This window comes from Sinocyclocheilus anshuiensis, unplaced genomic scaffold (genome assembly GCF_001515605.1).
Source record: "Sinocyclocheilus anshuiensis isolate Anshui unplaced genomic scaffold, SAMN03320099.WGS_v1.1 scaffold627, whole genome shotgun sequence".
Classification (NCBI taxonomy): Eukaryota; Metazoa; Chordata; class Actinopteri; order Cypriniformes; family Cyprinidae; genus Sinocyclocheilus; species Sinocyclocheilus anshuiensis.
Window position 1 is genome coordinate 567,039 of NW_015549703.1, and position 20,854 is coordinate 587,892.

General features: G+C 37.1%; 1 protein-coding gene across 1 annotated transcript in view; it reads left to right on the forward strand.

Annotated features, from left to right (window-relative positions):
* Positions 1–538: 538 nt before the first annotated feature.
* LOC107660590 (NGFI-A-binding protein 1-like) overlaps positions 539–20,854 on the forward strand; it is a 24,725-nt gene continuing 4,409 nt past the window's right edge. The window contains exons 1-7 of the mRNA XM_016449928.1: positions 539–978; positions 6,183–6,988; positions 7,506–7,639; positions 8,394–8,407; positions 9,374–9,411; positions 17,585–17,704; positions 19,381–19,549. Of these exons, the coding sequence (XP_016305414.1) occupies positions 6,185–6,988; positions 7,506–7,639; positions 8,394–8,407; positions 9,374–9,411; positions 17,585–17,704; positions 19,381–19,549 (1,279 nt within the window). The 5' untranslated portion in view covers positions 539–978; positions 6,183–6,184. The remainder of the gene's footprint in view (positions 979–6,182; positions 6,989–7,505; positions 7,640–8,393; positions 8,408–9,373; positions 9,412–17,584; positions 17,705–19,380; positions 19,550–20,854) is intronic.

A 20,854-nucleotide genomic window follows, 5' to 3' on the forward strand; every position in this document is an offset into this window, starting at 1 on the left:
TCTGTATATATATATATATATATATATATATATAGCTTATAGAATATATAGATATTTATATGAAATATAATTTTTGTGACATCAAACCTAAACTTGCCACTTGAACACTATTGTGCTTCTTTGTGGTATTTCCTTCAGGAAATGCAGATACTTTTGTTTTGTTTTTTGGTACAAGTTTTTCTTCTTTTGTATTCGCTTTAATTACAAACCGAAGATCCAGCATTGCCGAAACTTTCACTAGCTAATTAACTCATGTTCAGAAAGTGCGTTTTTAAAAGTAAAAAAAGTAATTATGTTGTTTATGAGATTGCCTGCAGATCTTGTTATTGGCCATCAGCGCAGAACTCTATAAATGGAGCAGGTAGAACTAATAAGATGTGAAACGATGCCCACTGGAATGCACAAGGACTCGGTGTGTGACAGGCTGTAGGCAGCAGGTGAATTTGCACTGGAGGAGGAGGAGGGGGGCAAGAATAGCACCGGCGTTGGCGTACAGGCGGCCACCGAACCGTTATGCTGTATGCTGGCGTATTTTCAGTAAGGTCAACAAACATGATAAATGTCCATGTATATATATATGAGGCGGTGCATGCGGCTGATATGAGGTTTGGTATTCCATGCAGCAGCCTCCCACGCGCCGCTACCGCCCACGCCAGGATCTGCGTCACGCAGGCGCGTGGGAGTGAGAGAGCAATGTAGCAAGCGCGGAATATCCCAATTCTGGCAGTAGGGGAGAGCGCGGAAACCAACTAGTTTGAGAGTCCCTCCGTAGTTCAAACTAGAGTGTGTGCGAGTTAATTCAATAACAGAGCCGAAGGACGCGTTGCTTACCCGCCGAACGCGCGTCACCTCACTGGACATTGGACAGTGAAGCGTCGCGTAACTCAACGGAGCGTCATATTTCAGAATTTAATAATCATAAAACCAGACGCCGCTTTTGGAAGAGTTTTGTTGGAAAAAGACAAAGAAAACCAAAAGGTACGTTTTTTCCAGTACTTTCGTGCAGTCTCGCTTGCAAATGCAGTGGAGCGCTGAATTCTTGTATTGTGTGCAACTTTCCTGCGTGTTTTTGTGATCCATGTGCGCGCGGTGCAGACCGGACAGCTCTCGGTACCGTGTGAGAATGCGCCCCCGTGGGCGTCTGGTCGTCGGCAGCTGTGTGTGTACAGCATCCTTAGCGTTTCTTCACTTTCAGTCAGTTTTCCCAATGCTTTCCACTGTGCAATGCCTTTAGTATGTGTGGATTTCATACGCTGATATTTTTTCCCAAGGAATTTCAAGAGCTAGCTATAGGGTATTATATGAAATGTTATTTGAAATATTCAATAATCTATATTTATAGCTATTGATTTGTTTATATGTAGATAAAAAAGTAATGTATGATAATAATGATAAAATTTAATCTAATTGTTTCAAGTTCTCCAATTTTTATATAGACTATTGTAATTATTATTATATATTACAGTATTGTAAAATAATATTGAATATAGCATTCCCGGTGAAGAAAAAAATATTGTCTTGTAGCTAATCTAATTGCTTATTTTTGAGCAATAATTGGCACTGTCCAAAATTTGTTGTGATTGTTGTGACAACTGGTTTGGTAAAAAAAAAATGGTCTAAAGATGATCTGCCATTTTTGGGTGAAAATTTGATGAACGGTGTGGGAAAAGTACAATTTCCATGAAGTTTTAAAATGGTGGGCAAACAATGTGGCTGATCATGGCAAAACAAACATTAAGACAAAAACTTTTTTTTTTCTTGAAAAATATTTGTACGTTTAAGAGGATTGTGCAGATGGCACATATCAAATTTCACCTTGTTATGCTGAATTGTTAGTCAAATAAAGCATTTTATGTGTAATATTAAAATAACCGATGCATAATGTACAGCTGAGATAGACAAATATCGTATCTCTCAATCCTAAAGACTTTAAATTATTTTAAACCATGTTATTTATAGTTATAAGCAATGATATCATATTCATATTTCATGATTAGTAGATGGCTCCAAACTGTTTACTTTATTTCTACAGCCCAAATTGAACAAATTTCCTTCTAGCAGTCCTGCCATAGTCTGCAATGACAGAATAATAACAATCTGATAAGTGTCTATAATAAAACTACCTTTGATGCTTGGCTCCTAATAATAATATATTGCTGTTCTGCCAGAGATGGTTTATTATTGTTCCCATAAACATTAGTAATAGTTAGTGATGCCTCATATTTGGTTTATCATTTGAATAATAAATTGGAATGAGGTAATGGGAATTTCTGTTTTGAAATTTTGCTTGTGTCCTGTGAATTTATGACTCATTGTTTACCACTTCATTGTACACACTGGGCCCCCAAAATACCGATTCAGATGTTACTAATATTACATGCAAAGTGGTGAACTTTTATCATGCCTATTCTCCTTCTCTGCTTTCCTCACCGATATTTTCCCCTGTTATTTTCGAAAGACCCTATGACGAATCGTACATTATTTGGGTTAAAGCCACTGCCACCTAAATGAGTGTGTTTGCACCCATCTTTTGAAGTGCTTTGAGAAAGATTATCAAAGTTGAACTTGAGTTGGTGGTCCTCATAAAGAAGCAGTTGAAAGGTGATGTTGAAGACATTTATATCTATGATTGTGGCAAGTTATTTTACATCTTGTAATATTTGTAATTAATCACATACCAATTTTTGTTAAAAGAATAGTTGACTCAAAAATGGAAATGTTCATCCTCATTTCATTCGATTTTCTTTCTTCTATGGAGCATAAAAGGAGAAGTGTACAGGGTATGAGAATATTGCTGCTGTTTTCTATAAAGTGAAAGTGAATGGTGACCAGAGGCTGACCAATATACTATTCCGAGTCATCTGAACTCATGTAATAGCAGAACTGACCAACATTCAAGTTGACAGACATTTCTCACCATTCAGTTTTATAGTGTGGACAAAAGCAGCATGAACATTCTTCTAAACATCTCTTTTGGTGTTCCACGGTAGAAAGTAAGTCATGCAGGTTTGAAACAACATGAGGGTGAGTAAATGATGACAGAAGTTAGTTTTTTGCATGAACTATTCCTTTAAGAGATACCCCACTTCTTATGTACACACAAATGATTCCTTTTCTTGTGTAGTCATCCACTTAAGAAGTGAATCGATTGTGTTCCTCTTGTAGTGCCTTATGTTCCTTTCACAAAAACAGCCCTTGTAGCTTTTATATGGAGAGCAGCTGTTCCACAAACATTTAGTCTGATGCACAGGACTGATAGGTTGCCTTTCAAGAGAAGCTCCTTTTCGATAGATTCATCGCACTATTTAGGACAGGTCTAGATGTGAATCCATTATTCATTTAGATTGATAAGAAGCTGCTGTTGGGCAACACGAGTACGTGCTGTGAGTGCTCTCAGCGTGTTGCGTGAAGCCCTGGCCTTAGATCTCCAGCATTAGGAAGCCAGCATGCTGCGGGGAGAGAGAGCTTTGGATAAATTGCTGCCTAAGTGCCATCCATGCTGATACTGAATTGGTTTCAACAAGGCACCCTTCACTTGGGTCTAGGCCTCAGTCATCCATTAGAGTGGCGGATCACTCTGCTGTGCAGTGGGGTGTCCTCATTAGACTCCATACACTCGCTCATCAGTACTCACTATCAGCCTCGCTGTGTTACTGTTCTTACTCACCTCTAGTACACTAACAGTCATGATGATTTAGCAGCGTCTGTCATCTTTTACTGCCACTGAAAGAACAATAATTGAGGTCTAGCATTCACATTGGAATTGTTCTTCATTTTTAAAACTGGCTATTTTACTTTACTTTTTTAATACTTTATATATTTTTAACTTTCTTATTTTTAAATTGTTTACTTTATTTATTTAATCCTAAAGTATGTGAGTGTAGTATAGAAATGCCATAAAAGTTCTGCAACTTTTGTGCGTTTTCTTTTTCTTTTTTGCTGTTATAGGTTTGTTGTTGTAGTGTCTCCGAAAGCAGTTTCTGTCTTTATACTTCATTGCAGGCAGAGAAAAGTGCAAATGCAGATGTGTATGTCAGTGCAAGTTTGTTTGGAAATTTAGGGTAACAGGAAAATATTTTATAAGCAGATTCATTTCTAAAAAAAAAAAAAAACAGGTAGTTTGTATTTAATGTAAAATGCTGTTTTCTGATGACGTTGAAACAATATAAGTTTCTTGATCTATCTCTAGGGGTCAGAATAGTCTCAGAAAGAATATATTCACAAAATATGATTCACAAATGAGTAACCTAATTCTTATTCACAAAATATGATTCACCACTTTAAAAATTAAAAGGCTTGTTTGGAGATCTTCAGACTGTCACGCTGGAGGAACCCTCTGGAGAACCTCTAGGCATCATTTTGAACGTGCCTCAATTATCATGATGTGTACTCAATGAAGTTCAATATATAATTTAAGTGTCTCTCAATGCCTTTCCCTTGTGATGGGGGAAGGAACCATTGACAGTCTTTGGAGTTCTTGTAGGAACTTATTAGATCCTTTTGTAGGTTTCACAGGTTCCTTGAGGTTCTCCACAGTGTTCTGCCACAGATCTAAGGATAGGGCTGGGCGATATAGCTAAAAAATTTATCAACGATATAATGTTTCATATCATTCGGTATCGATAATTATTGACATTTTTTATAACCTTTTTTAAAACAGAGAGCAATAGAATTTTTTTATTTAACCACTGTATTTTTAAATTAGAGAGACGCATTGAAAAGGAATAAACATCCACAAATTAGTGACATGTTTTCTAAAAGTTTAAACTGTTTTAACTTTGCATGGCTTTCTATACTCTTCTGTGTGACTCGCGCGAGTGCAGCAGTCATATTTGTCCGTCTAAAAATGCGCGGATTATGCGTTCTGTGTGAATGGCTTGGTTTCGGTTTTAACCCATTCAAGATCTTCTCCGCATTGAGCTTCTATATTTCCCTAATATTTTGAATGAATAACCCAGCAGTGGCGCGTCTCGTGGGCTAGACTAACAAAACATTAAACTACAACGTCCCTTACATCATCATCACCGCATCTCGCGCGCCACTGATGACGCTCCCTGATGCACACCTAACATTCAAATGCAAATGTTTATTTTAAATTCGACTAATATTCATTCTTTATTCACAATCTCCTCATCACAGGCAGGCACAGCACTCATTTCAGCATGTTTGTGTTTGTGTGTGCTGTCTGCGTCACTCATAGCACGTGCCTATATCGTGCGCTATATCGAACATTTTTTCTATCATTATCGAAGAAGGTGTACCGTCGATAAATACCGATACCGTTTTATCGCCCAGGCCTATCTGAGGAACCTTTCATTTCTGCCTTGATCTTTTCATTTTTACTGTGACAAAAGAATAGACAAATTCACAAACTATGACAAATCCGTAATCTAATTGACATTCACATAATATCATTCAAATATGGAAAACCTCATTCATAAGTACACAATTGTGCTTTGAATGATTGAATGATTATTCATGTGCATTGTCTATGCATTTGTAAATCATCACTATAAATATGCAACGATCCACAAATGAGTGGCGATTTGCAAATGCAGATTCAAAATATAAACATTTCCCCACCAAATCTCAGATATTTCTGACTGTCATGTTTTGCATATCATTTCTAAAACACATCTAAAATAAGCAAATGAGCTCGGTTACCACATTGGTATGCATTACAGTCACTGACAAAGTTTGCAGAGAGCATTAAGTGTGTGTGCGCGTGTACGTTTGTCGTGCATTCATAATCCCTGGATCCTTCTAAGGAAGAAGTGGGTGAATTAATAAAATGCAGAGCACTATCTTCTTAGCACACACACCTACCGTCCCACTCCCACACGGCTTCATTACCCCACCTCCCTCCCCTGCAGCCAATCTCGCTTTTATCTGTGCTGCTGTGGATCCAGATCCTGACAGTGGCAGCTGTAGAAGCCAGATCCCGGCAGAAACAAATGAGGCCTGTGCTGAGAGAGCCCACCTACGCGTGTTGCAGAGGTGGAGTGTGGTATGTGACTCTCCCAGCAGCCCAGGAGCCTGACAGGCGCTCTCTTATAGTCGCCACTCTTGGATCCAGCCACACATTTCTCTTCCTCCCCCTGCTGTGGCAACCAGTGTCCTCTGCTTCAAGCACTTTTGCTTTGTTTCCTGTAATTGCTTATTTAGTTCCTTCCTTTGTTCAGGTATGGCAGCGACTTTACCCAGAACCCTTGGGGAGTTGCAGCTCTACCGCATCCTTCAGAGGGCCAACCTGCTGTGCTACTATGACGCCTTCATCCAGCAGGGCGGCGACGACGTTCAGCAGCTCTGCGAGGCCGGCGAGGACGAGTTTCTCGAGATCATGGCGCTCGTAGGCATGGCCAGCAAGCCACTGCATGTCAGACGCCTACAGAAAGCTCTGCGCGATTGGGTCACAAACCCTGCCCTGTTCAATCAGCCCCTCACGTCCCTTCCCGTCTGCAGCATTCCCGTCTACAAGCTGCCCGAAGGGTCGCCCACATTGTTGCCTGGGAATGGCGCCCGTGGAGACACCCAAGTCAAAGTGCCCAAGTGTTTGGCAGCTGCTTGCGTGGATCCTGGAAAAGGAGAATCGGGCAACGGGAACTCTTCTGCCACTGTTTCGCCCCTTCAGAGTGGCAGCGAGCCACGTTTTTGGGCCGGGCACGGCACGGAGAGCGAGCACAGCCTGTCCCCGGCAGAACTGGGCTCTCCGTCTTCCCCTCGGGACGGCCTGGAGGCACTAGACGCGGCTGCTATTCAGTCCGTGGCAGAGTGCGTAGAAAGAATCGCTCAGACTTTGCCCAAGAGTGACCCCGGAGAGGTTAAAGAACTGTTGAAGGGAAATAAGAAGCTTGCCAAGATGATCAGCCACATCTTCGACATGAGCGACGAGGATCCGCACAGGGAAGAGGAAATCCGCAAGTATAGCGCCATATATGGGAGATTTGACTCAAAAAGAAAGGATGGGAAGCATCTGACTCTGCACGAGGTGCGTTTTACGGGGCTTTTGCATCTTTGGGTGCTGTTGGGGTTTAAATGTATCATGCACTTCCAAGCGTACCCTTGTTGAAAAAACAAGCAAATGCTGGTTAGGTATGTTTTGAAACATGGCAGCTGGTTTAAGCTGGTCCTTAGTTGACTCATGATCTGGTTTAAGCTGGTCCTGAGCTGGTTATAAGCTGGTTATGAGCTGGTCATGAGCTGGTCCTGAGCTGGAGCTAGTTGCTTAGGACCAGCTTAAACCAGCTCAGGACCAGCTTAAACCAGCTCAAACCAGCTGCCATGCTTCAAAACATACCTAACCAGCATTTGCTTGTTTTTTCAACAGGGTAGCTGTACTTCCAGTAAGAAATGATTCAAAAAGTACTTCATCGGTTAATTGGCTGCACCAGAAATATAATGCAGAGGTGTTGCTTGCTTGTGGGACTGGTTTAATTCTTTGCACATAACAATATGTATTATTTATTATCAAAGTAATAATAAAAATCTCCTTTGTTTTTACAAAGCTGACGGTGAATGAGGCTGCAGCACAGCTATGTATGAAGGAGGTGGCATTGCTGACTCGCAGAGATGAGCTTTTCGGACTGGCCCGTCAGGTCTCCCGAGAGGTCACCTACAAATACACCTACAGAACCAGCAAGTAAGAACTTTGAGGTCATTTCCCAAACATGAAACACCATGGTTGACTATTTTTGGACCTTTGGTTAAAACTGAAACATTCAATTTTTCAGTTTTAAAATAATTTCTCATATCCTAGTTCATTATGCACAGACAAATTTCCCTAAAAAGTGTTAACACTGTGTCTTTGTAACATTGTAGAAACATTGCACTGTTTGAGTAGCTCGGGTAACCAACAGCATAAGTTTGGGGCAGGATTGTCCGCTTGTCAGACCATTTCCACAGATGCAGGCCTTCAATATGAGTGTCAGTATCTCGGTTTAAAACATTTTACCATTGTTTAAATCATAAAATTACAAAGATTTCCTGCCTAAATCAGCGCATAAATTCCTGATAAACACAAAATATCCTGCAGATTCCACCTCGTTAGTATGAAGAACGCACAATGTAGAGGAGTTGTTTGTTTTAATGGATTTAAATTCTCTGCATGCATCACTGTTTACACCCCGTAAGTAACTAGAGTAATCATTCATGATGTTTAGCCTTTAAGCCAAGAAAGAGATAGCTCATGCTAATGCATTGTGAGCAGCTCAGGATCTGCTCTCTGGTGGTCTGCTTAGAGCCGAGCCGAGATATCAAAGTCGGCTTTGTGCGTGCCATTTGTGTTGAGGTATGAAGTGCTGCACTGAGGTCTACGGAGAGATGAGAACACTCCCACTCCTTTGCATCTAAAGGCACACAGGCCTTATCAGACACTCAAAACCTGCCATCCAAAGAGACCGTGCAGGTGTTTCCTGGATTGCCAGGCTTGCGTGTCAGTGGATGGAAAATTCCTTTTGGCGTTACATAATTGCAGTCACTCATTCAAAACTTGAAAGATTGCATCACAGTCGTGGACTGGGTATTGCGAAAGTTATCTAGGCCAAGTTTTCTTACAATGCTTCTTACGTCATAATGAAATTTGCCAAGGGCACTCCTAAATTATAGGTTGCAGGTGAAAAGCTAGTATTACTAAAGCAAATATTAGTATTTTAAGGCCAGGGTTTTCAAGCAGGGGTCTATGAAACTATTGAAGGGGGTCCATGCAGAAGATAATAAAACATTTCCAACTATTTTAATAAGCATAATTAATGATTGGGGGGGGGTTTGAAAACCCTTGTTTTAAGGTATTCTTTTTAAAAATAAAAATATCAGCATTTTGGGGAAAGTAATTGTAATAACATGTCCACGATGGTAGACTATTTTCTCCTAGAGACAGACAAACAAAATCTAATTGCCTACCCTTACATATTCAAAAGTTTGGTGTCATAAGTAAGATTAAAAAAAAAAAGTATCTTATGCTCACCAAGGCTGAATTTATTTGAATCAAAAATATAGCAAAACAGTATTAGTGTGAAATATTATTTCAATTTAAAAGAACTGTTTTCTATTTTAATGCATTTTAAAATGTAATTTGTTTCTGTGATATCAAAGCTGAATTTTCAGCAGCCATTACTCCAGTCTTCAGTGATTCTTCTGAAATCATTTTAATATGCTGATTTGTTTCTCTTAATATAATAAATGTTGAAAACAGCTGTGCTGCTTAATATTTTGGTGGAAACCAAGATACTTTTTTTTTCAGGATTCTTTGATGAATGGAAAGTTCAAAAGAACAGCATTTATTTGCAATAGAAAACTTTAGCATTATAAATATATTAACTTTTTGTCTATTTAAAGCATCCTTGCTGGAAAAGTATTATTTTCTTTAAAAAAAAAAAAAAATCTTACCCGTCACCCAAGAGAATTAAAACTGAGGTGAGTAAAATTACTTTGTGATTTCTCCAACCTGAGCTCCAAATAATCTGTCTGTAGCTTTCAACACGATTTCTCAAGTCATTTTGTTATTAATGTGCGCTACGGCTCTAACACCGATATGCGAGGAAACGTAGGAGGCTGGATTGACACTGGGTGGGTCCAGTGGCTTTTTGTTTGCATAGCTGCCTGTCAGCATACTGAACTGTGTGGGAGGGCTTTGCTGGAGCATGCGGGGTAGCTCCATCAGGATTGCATGTCATGGTGTAGGGGAAAGGTCAAAGTTCAGCCTGGAGAAGTTACAAAGGATCAATGTTCGCAAGCCCACTCCCTCGATCACACCTTAAATCCATATTTATCCGGCCCACGGTCATTATTTTTCCATAACCTACATATCCATGATCAGTCTGCCCTATGCTTAGCTGCACACATAGTGATCTTATTGATGTGGTTTGCTGAAGAGGCCTTTGTGCTCAATGGCAGCTGTCCTTTCATGGCTCTCTAGTGACACATTTGATCACTGTCCAGTTGTTAGATCTACTGGAAACTTCTGACATCCCACATCAATGCTTGTGGGCTGGGCTGGTGTCTGAAGAAGAGCAGGTGTTTGCCCGCTTAACCTCTGCCCTGGTTTCACTCCGCGTACGGGCACAGACATGTGACCACTTCGGAAAATCAGTGGTTTCTACCCACTCTACATCTAAGGAGAAATGAGTCCTTTATCATTATCAGACAGCTGCAAATTACCAAGTGCCTTCCTTTTTCCCCTAATTTGCATTGTTACTCAGTTAATAATCATATTTTACCTCACTTTTACGTCATGTTCCCACACTAGTCATGTGAATAAACACTAGCACCAGAGAAGCTACTTTAAAACTGTAGCTTGTACACCACCGTTCATAAGTTTGGGGTCAGTAAGATTTTTTTTTTTTAATGTTTTTGAAAGTCTTTTTCAACTGTTGTGATTCTTAATAATTTTGTGGAAACTGTGATACATTTTTTCCAGATTCTTTGATGCATAGAAAGTAGAAAAAAAAAAAAACTGACCACAAAGGTAGTGTAGATACTCTAGTCAATGACGCAACAAGCTAATAAAAAGCTCGGTTTTTGTAATCAAAGCCAAATTTATCTAACACAAAATCAATGAAGATCTCAGTTTGGGTTACAGCATTAAACTAACTTAAATATGTTTGCACTAAATACAACAAAAGAAAATATAGAAAACACCCTAATTTGTAGTTAAAACAAGCAATGAAAGGCAATATTTAAGAAAATATTGCGCTATGAAAAAAATGTATAAAGGATGTTAACTTTCTTTTGGCAGCCATATTTAGTGTACGGCACGAGAATGTTGAATGTACTATAAGCATATTTATCAACAGTCTTTTGCAATAGACATTTTATGTGAAGCAACATACAATAATGGAGTGAATTACTCACCCATTAAAAAAAGACATCTGCAAGTTCAACAAGCAGTGACAGGCACCCAAACAGCACTTTCTATTCAGCAAATCCAGATCATTTAAGCAGGTTCTAGCTACATTTTTTTTTTTTTTTTTTTTTCATGTAAATTCTGTTTGGGTATAAACGTGATGCCTCATGTCATGCTGATTAAAGTTGCCATAATTCTAAATGGCACATTCATGTTAACCATATTATAATTTAAGAAACAAATTATTGGAATTTAGTGAGGTAGAAATCACTTTATTTTCTTTATAGAGCCACAGATTGGTCACACATCCATTCCACCCACAAACATAACTGAACAAACTGATTCATGGAACGTAATCTGAATTTCCTGCAACGTTTAAGAAAGAAAAAGTATATTTTGTCACATTTTTTAGCAGCATACCATTTGGTCAAACTACTTGAATCTGTGAATAATTTTTTTAATGAACAAATTGATTCACTAAACTGAATCTGACTTCTGCTTTGTTAAGAGAGAAAGGTTATATCTTGTCACATACTGTTTGGTCAAACCACTCAAATCATTTAATTAGTTTTTTTTTAACTGATTCACTAAACTGAATCTGACTTTCCTGCTATGCTTAAGAAAGAGATGGTATATTTTGTCACATTTTTACCAACATACCGTTTTTTTTCAAGCTACTTGAATTGGTGAATGATTTACTCATTCATCATACATTTAAAAGAGAGGGTATATTTTGTCACATTCTTTTAGCAATTTACCAATTGGCCAAGCTACCCCACCACTTTTTTTTGCAAAAATAACTTGTTTGTGCACAAAGCAAGCTGAACTTTTGTCTATACCACTGAAAATTCTAGTCAAGTTAGTGTCTTGCTGTTTCATGCTTATTACATTGTTTTTGCATTTTTGATGCAGTTAACTTGTACCCAACTCACTCTAGAATGGATTTTCCATGTTTAACCATTTCAAAGCGCGTGACAGTTAATAGCATGTGTGTCTGAACTGCAGAAAAAAGCATAAACTTCCCCTCCCCCTCTCGCTGTCCCTGTCTGGCCTCGACTCTGCCCACATTACACTCCCATCCACACCAGTGAGAATAAGCCACCCGCCCACATGCACCCAGACAAGGTCCAAATGAGATCAGTTGCGCGCCCACCCTTATTCTTGAGTTAGAAGTGACATCATTACGTGGGCGCACTCGGAATCACCCACGCCCATGCATTTGCGCAGATACCACAAAGTGAAAAAGGGCCGAGTCTGAAGACACATGCGTATACATGCAGGCGTACGCGCACACCTTTGTCTGTGCGCTCTTGAAGACCAGCCTCCGTGTCAAGAAAGAGAAAAGCCATAACTCACAGGAGTGGCTCGATTTTGTTACTGCGTGAGTGTTGGCAAATTTGCGTCAGAGCTGTTATTAGCAGTTACCTCTGCCTCAGACACCCAACTAGCAGTGAAAAGACTGGAATGTCTGTGGTAGTTTGCACCCATGGCAACCCATGCAAACATTTGAAGTTTTCAAGCTCATCCTTCGTGTAGTAATTTAGACGTAGCGGTACGGCGGACAAAATGTTCCATTTGTTCATCCGCCCAGTCAGGTTGAAACTCATCCTGAGGGGATTCTTAAGTGGGATGACATTTTATTAAGTATCTGACCTTTTCGCTCAAGAGGAATGAAGCTTTAGTTAGTGAAAAATTAGCGGCTTCGCTCTGTGAAGTGGTTGAGATTAACAACTTGCCCTGGAATTGCTAAAAGTCTTCTTCAAATGTCACACTAACCCCATGGACCCTTCAGTAAAAAGTTGATTCATATTGCTATCTCTTAGGTTTTCAGTTCTATGCCCATTGCTGTCATGGGCCGGGTTTCCATCCAAAATTGCGAATTTAACTTGTGCGCAAAATTGAAATATCACATAAAACACCGTTTCCATCCGGCGAGTCAAAGAAAACTAAATCGTCACTAGGGATATGCCGGTATCAAATTTTCATGTTGCGATTAATTGCTCATTCTTTTATCACGGTATACGGTATTATCGCGGTATTGACATTTAGTTGCAAAAAAGTGTTGTCATAATACAGTATAACAGGTTTAATAATTTATATAACAAAAATAACTGAAATTTTAAATAGGCCTACAATAAAGCAATACACAAAAAAATTTATACATTTAAAAATTTTACACAGATTAAAGTGCAAAAGAATGATAAAGACCAATAGGTATCACTTTACAATAAGATGTCATCAGTTAACCTTAGGTAATGCATTAACATTCACAATGAGCAATACCTACATTTGCTACAGAAGTTATTAATCTTTGTTAAAAATACAACTCTTAGTTCATGTTAGCTCATTAAATAACACAGTTGCAACTTTTGATTTTAACAATGTGTTATTAAATATTGGAATTACCTAAGATTAATTAATGTTTTTAGAAGAATTTTTCATTGGCAGTTTGTTAACGAATGTCATATAATGAAGCCCTAATGTAAAGTGTGACCGAACAATAAAGAATCAAAACACTTTCAAAAAATATCTAGGGCGTGTTGTAGTCACTAATCTATATATAATGATCAGTGGTTGTAGTCCAGATTAAAATGTAAAAAAGTTTGAAAATAAAAAGTCTATTAAGTCTAAATATTTAAGTATTTGACGCTGTGATTAACACCATAGCGAATACAAAAATCTGAATGGCTATTTAAATCATTTAAATACATTTTAGAAACAGAAAGTAGAGCAGCTGTTTTGTTTATGTGGTTTCCGGGGTAACAGCTGCATTATGTTCAGCGCCATCTGCTGTCAGAGAGTGAATGTGCTTTCATTCAGAGCGTCTCTCACACGTTCTGCCATGCGCTTCTCATCCGTGCTTCCCTGTGTCCCAATGTGCATACTATCCACCCTATCTGTCCTAAATAGTAATGACAATTACTACTATCACATAGAATTTAGGATGGATAGTATGCACATTGGGACGCAGGCCTTGTTTACATCAGAGTGCGCATGCGTCTTTGACGCAGCATACAGCCATGTTGTGCATTGTGACCAGTTGATGGGAAAAGTATTCTTAAAATACATTAAAAATTCTGAATAATTTGTAATAAATAATTATTTTTATAATTATAATTCTCGGTATTTTGAAGTGCCCATGATAACAATATTGTGCATATTCATCATCGTGATATATCGCATTACCGAATACCGACACATGTCTAATCGTCACTTCCTAGTAAACTGGCACTATATATCACTTAGAAAAGTAGGAGAAGCCACTGAATATAATAATTTTCATATATAATAAATTACTTGCGCCTCAGAGCGAGCAGACGAAACAAAATAAATTGCTTTCGAAGGTGTATGCCTGCTGCTTGGGAACGCAGTCGTGTAACAGTTCTGGGAGGCAATTATACAGAAATATTTTGTTGACAGACTTTGCTTGGGCATTTCAAAATGACCATAACAACATTTCAGATGCTGTGGAACAGGATCGGTCCACTGGTTAATCAGGTTTTGATTAACCTAGCGCATAGCGCAAAGCCACATGACTTTTTTTGATGCGCATGGAAGAATTTACTCGACAAATGCGTTTCCATCTCCCATTATTCGCATTAACCCTTTTTCGCACAAGTCAAAACCACCTCAAGCAAGCATAAAAACTTTTTTGCAAATTAAGGGATTTTTATTCGAAATTTGGCATTTCTGATGCAATACTTCAAAATGTGCATAAAAACAGGGTGATGGAAACGGGTATGGAGGTATATTGTCATATATCGTCTTGTAATGTGATTTTTATATTTTTTTTTTGGTGTTAATTTGCAAAAAAGGCCTGCACACAATAAAGCTGCATTAAGACAAGTGGGAAAAGCAAGTGTGAAATAAAAAACCCACAGCTTTAATAGGGGAACGGCAAATGTTTCAGTCACAACATGATCATCTTCAAGGCCTGAAGACTTGCCTTTCACCTTCACAGTGTGTGGGGCTTTTTTGCAAATTGTCGCCTGTTTGGAGTTTTTGTGGAGTTTTTGGTGATTGCTTCATTTTTGTGGTGTTAAAATACTCGCTTGCCAGCTTAACATGTGAATGAAACTATGAGTCAGTGGGTTGATTCTTCAAAAAAGTCTGCAATAAGATTATTCTGTTTATTTGAGCAGAATTAGGCAACATTCAATAGCATACATTTGGGCAGGACTGTCTGTTTGTCCTGCTACCCCATGGACCCTTCAGTAAAAAGTTGATTCATATTGCTATCTCTTAGGTTTTCAGTTCTATGCCCATTGCTGTCATGGGCCGGGTTTCCATCCAAAATTGCGAATTTAACTTGTGCGCAAAATTGAAATATCACATAAAACACCGTTTCCATCCGGCGAGTCAAAGAAAACTAAATCGTCACTAGGGATATGCCGGTATCAAATTTTCATGTTGCGATTAATTGCTCATTCTTTTATCACGGTATACGGTATTATCGCGGTATTGACATTTAGTTGCAAAAAAGTGTTGTCATAATACAGTATAACAGGTTTAATAATTTATATAACAAAAATAACTGAAATTTTAAATAGGCCTACAATAAAGCAATACACAAAAAAATTTATACATTTAAAAATTTTACACAGATTAAAGTGCAAAAGAATGATAAAGACCAATAGGTATCACTTTACAATAAGATGTCATCAGTTAACCTTAGGTAATGCATTAACATTCACAATGAGCAATACCTACATTTGCTACAGAAGTTATTAATCTTTGTTAAAAATACAACTCTTAGTTCATGTTAGCTCATTAAATAACACAGTTGCAACTTTTGATTTTAACAATGTGTTATTAAATATTGGAATTACCTAAGATTAATTAATGTTTTTAGAAGAATTTTTCATTGGCAGTTTGTTAACGAATGTCATATAATGAAGCCCTAATGTAAAGTGTGACCGAACAATAAAGAATCAAAACACTTTCAAAAAATATCTAGGGCGTGTTGTAGTCACTAATCTATATATAATGATCAGTGGTTGTAGTCCAGATTAAAATGTAAAAAAGTTTGAAAATAAAAAGTCTATTAAGTCTAAATATTTAAGTATTTGACGCTGTGATTAACACCATAGCGAATACAAAAATCTGAATGGCTATTTAAATCATTTAAATACATTTTAGAAACAGAAAGTAGAGCAGCTGTTTTGTTTATGTGGTTTCCGGGGTAACAGCTGCATTATGTTCAGCGCCATCTGCTGTCAGAGAGTGAATGTGCTTTCATTCAGAGCGTCTCTCACACGTTCTGCCATGCGCTTCTCATCCGTGCTTCCCTGTGTCCCAATGTGCATACTATCCACCCTATCTGTCCTAAATAGTAATGACAATTACTACTATCACATAGAATTTAGGATGGATAGTATGCACATTGGGACGCAGGCCTTGTTTACATCAGAGTGCGCATGCGTCTTTGACGCAGCATACAGCCATGTTGTGCATTGTGACCAGTTGATGGGAAAAGTATTCTTAAAATACATTAAAAATTCTGAATAATTTGTAATAAATAATTATTTTTATAATTATAATTCTCGGTATTTTGAAGTGCCCATGATAACAATATTGTGCATATTCATCATCGTGATATATCGCATTACCGAATACCGACACATGTCTAATCGTCACTTCCTAGTAAACTGGCACTATATATCACTTAGAAAAGTAGGAGAAGCCACTGAATATAATAATTTTCATATATAATAAATTACTTGCGCCTCAGAGCGAGCAGACGAAACAAAATAAATTGCTTTCGAAGGTGTATGCCTGCTGCTTGGGAACGCAGTCGTGTAACAGTTCTGGGAGGCAATTATACAGAAATATTTTGTTGACAGACTTTGCTTGGGCATTTCAAAATGACCATAACAACATTTCAGATGCTGTGGAACAGGATCGGTCCACTGGTTAATCAGGTTTTGATTAACCTAGCGCATAGCGCAAAGCCACATGACTTTTTTTGATGCGCATGGAAGAATTTACTCGACAAATGCGTTTCCATCTCCCATTATTCGCATTAACCCTTTTTCGCACAAGTCAAAACCACCTCAAGCAAGCATAAAAACTTTTTTGCAAATTAAGGGATTTTTATTCGAAATTTGGCATTTCTGATGCAATACTTCAAAATGTGCATAAAAACAGGGTGATGGAAACGGGTATGGAGGTATATTGTCATATATCGTCTTGTAATGTGATTTTTATATTTTTTTTTTGGTGTTAATTTGCAAAAAAGGCCTGCACACAATAAAGCTGCATTAAGACAAGTGGGAAAAGCAAGTGTGAAATAAAAAACCCACAGCTTTAATAGGGGAACGGCAAATGTTTCAGTCACAACATGATCATCTTCAAGGCCTGAAGACTTGCCTTTCACCTTCACAGTGTGTGGGGCTTTTTTGCAAATTGTCGCCTGTTTGGAGTTTTTGTGGAGTTTTTGGTGATTGCTTCATTTTTGTGGTGTTAAAATACTCGCTTGCCAGCTTAACATGTGAATGAAACTATGAGTCAGTGGGTTGATTCTTCAAAAAAGTCTGCAATAAGATTATTCTGTTTATTTGAGCAGAATTAGGCAACATTCAATAGCATACATTTGGGCAGGACTGTCTGTTTGTCCTGCTGAAACAAGGCGCGGATGGAGGGAAACCGGTCTGAAACTCATTATTTTTGCAGAAATGGCAAACTTCATTTTGAAATTGACTGCCTCTGGAAGGGAATATCAATCGAATGTGTATCAATCTGCAGGAGGGCTGTTTTGACCTCCAGGAGGCGCTGCAGGCCATTCACATGCGCCAGGAGACCCTTAAGGAGCAGCTAGCCCACGCCAGATCTAAAGGAGAGGAGACGGTTGGGCGGAATATCCAGGTGACTGACTGCATTATGACAGTGTGTTTATTTGTGTGTGGGAGAGGAATGCTCTCAGGCGCCTCGCTGACTCCGTCTTCATGTCTGTCTACCACCACATGTCTCGCTCTGGTATCCTATCATGCAGGTTTTTGGGTCAGTAGCTGCAAGAGCTTCACCTGTCCTCCTGACCATGACCTACTTTTTGGTCAACTGGTCTAATATATAAACAATTAATGGTTGGATATTTGTGTAAGAGATGTGCTGATGAACTGATGAAACTGATGAAAAAGACCTCTGTAAGGAAGTGCTGTCATTCTCAGTGCTTTTTGCTGAATGTTGTTGTTCTACAGAAAAAATGACCAATATCTTAAATATCTCAGTTGTTTTTGTGAGTCCAAGTCACCTCTTTGTCCAAGCCACTATTTGAGGCCCTTAAGCAGATATGTAACCTCTGGTAATTCTGTTGTAATAAAATAAATAAACCCCCCAAAAAATGTATCTAAAATTATATATGATAAATTATTTATTTAAATTATATAAATTAAATACAAATATATTTATATAAATTAAAATAATACAAATATAAAATATATTCAGTATAACATTTTAATAGCTAATGTTTTTTAATTAGCCTTTTAATCATGATTAAATTAATATAACTACCTTTTGAGAACCAGTGACATGAAATGGAGAACAAAAGGAAACTTTTAGGTCTCAAGATTCTCAGATTTTTTCTTAAGATAATTAAAAATGTGCTTAGATTTGTCAACATGTGCAATTAATGATTTAAGATTTTAATACTAACTTAAAATATGCAATATTTTTCAAAGATAAAATCATGCAAATATGTTTGGCTCTTCAAAATTCTGCCCTGCACTAACAGCACTTGACCTTGACAAAAATGACTGTAAAAGAAGACTGTTTATGCTAATATCTGCTATAGCGCCTCTAGTGGCAACAGTGACAATGCACTGCATACTTGTGTTGCATTATGAATTGATTTTTTACACACTTTGCATGCAATGATGCTTACATTGCTACATGGTTTTCATCTGCTTTCCATACTTTTTGCCAACAGTTGTCTCATTTGTGTCTTTTCCTTCGTATCTAAGACAAAGTTTATACTTGTCTCCATTATGTCTCGTAAGCTGCATTTAAGAGCATTTAAAACATATTCTGGGCTGTCTTTTCTCTTTTCAATAGATAGATTGACAGAATGCATTGTCTCAGAAACATCAGTTAATTATGCTGCTTTTGTGTTGTGAAGTGGAAACGTGTCATTTTGTAACTGTGAATAGCATCTTCCTGTGTTAAAAAAAGCGGTAAAAGTTTGCCTCTTTTTAGGTAGGATGCCGTTGCACATGTAGGAGGGGTGCTATTGGAATCAATCAAGCTCCACACACAGTGTGGTTTTAATAATAATCAGAGAAATGTACAGAGAAAACATTAATATAAGCATAACTAAGTATTTATAGTAATTGTAAACACCGTTTCATATTCAAATGTGATTGAGGAGCCTTCAAATTACCAGATATTTGAACTGTAGGAGTTTGTTTATGGTTAGTTTTGTTTTGTATCACTACACTTGCGGTATGTTGTGAATGGTGAATATTGGAAATAATTTCTGTCACACTGTACGTATGATGCGAGACACATCCGCCTGTCTGACTCCCTGCTGTCTGTGCATATTATAGGTTCAGCTGGAGCGTCTGTTGGCCAAGCAGATGGAGATACTGCATGACGCCGCGGCGCAGGACAGACTGCAGGCTCTAGAGTGGAGGGTTCCACCAGGGCCCTACAAACACAGCACAGACAGGCAGAACAGCAACGGGATCTCCGCTGACAAAAACGCTGACCAGCAGGGTGAGTTTGTGCATTATAAAATTTGAGATGATGGGTTATTTGTCATGTGATGGATGCCTTTATCTAAAGCAACGAGCTGTGCAGCAATTGCAAGAACAATATTTATGAGTTAATGTGTGGACTTAAGATCAAGGTAATATGTTTGACTTTTTTTTTGTTACATTCACCAAATTTGATAATATAACCATTTCATTTTCTTGTCTAGAGACTCAGATAATTGCACTAGAGCACTAGATTTTAATATTAAGGAAACAAAAACAAGTATGCATATATTTTAGTGCTGTCAAATAATTAATCGCGATTAATCGCATCCAAAATAACGTTTTTGTTTACATAATAAATACACACAGTACACATACATATATTATGTATATATAAATACACACACATACAATAAATATTTTGAAAATATTTACATGTGTATATATTTATATTCTTATATTTTATATTATATATAAATATATTTAACATAACACATTTTTTTTAAATATATACATGCATGTGTTTGTATTTATATGCATAATAAATATACACAGTATACACACTTATATTATGTAAACAAACTTTTATTTTGGATGCGATTAATCGCGATTAATCGTATGACAGCACTAATATATTTATAAAGAATAAAAGTGTTAATCTCAGATTTCAACTTAATAAATACTTTATATAATAATAATAATAGTAATATTAGCAAATAGTTTTGCACAATTAGAATATAAATGTAAATTATTTCATTTTGGAAAGAATTACTTAATTTTATAATGATAGTAGTAATAATACCATCATTATTTTTTTTTTACATATTTATTTATTTATTTATTTAGTCATTTAGCAGACACTTTTATCCAAAGCGACTTACAAATGAGGATATATATTTATATTCTTATATTTTATATTATATATAAATATATTTAACATAACACATTTTTTTTAAATATATACATGCATGTGTTTGTATTTATATGCATAATAAATATACACAGTATACACACTTATATTATGTAAACAAACTTTTATTTTGGATGCGATTAATCGCGATTAATCGTATGACAGCACTAATATATTTATAAAGAATAAAAGTGTTAATCTCAGATTTCAACTTAATAAATAGTAATATTATCAAACATCAAATTATGATATTTATCATATTTATATAATGTATTAATTTTATTATTTATTATTATTGTATATAAATACATTTATATGTTTACTTTTATATCTATAAATACATATATATGTATACATATGTATGTGTGTGTATATATATATATATATATATATGTATGTATATATATATATTAA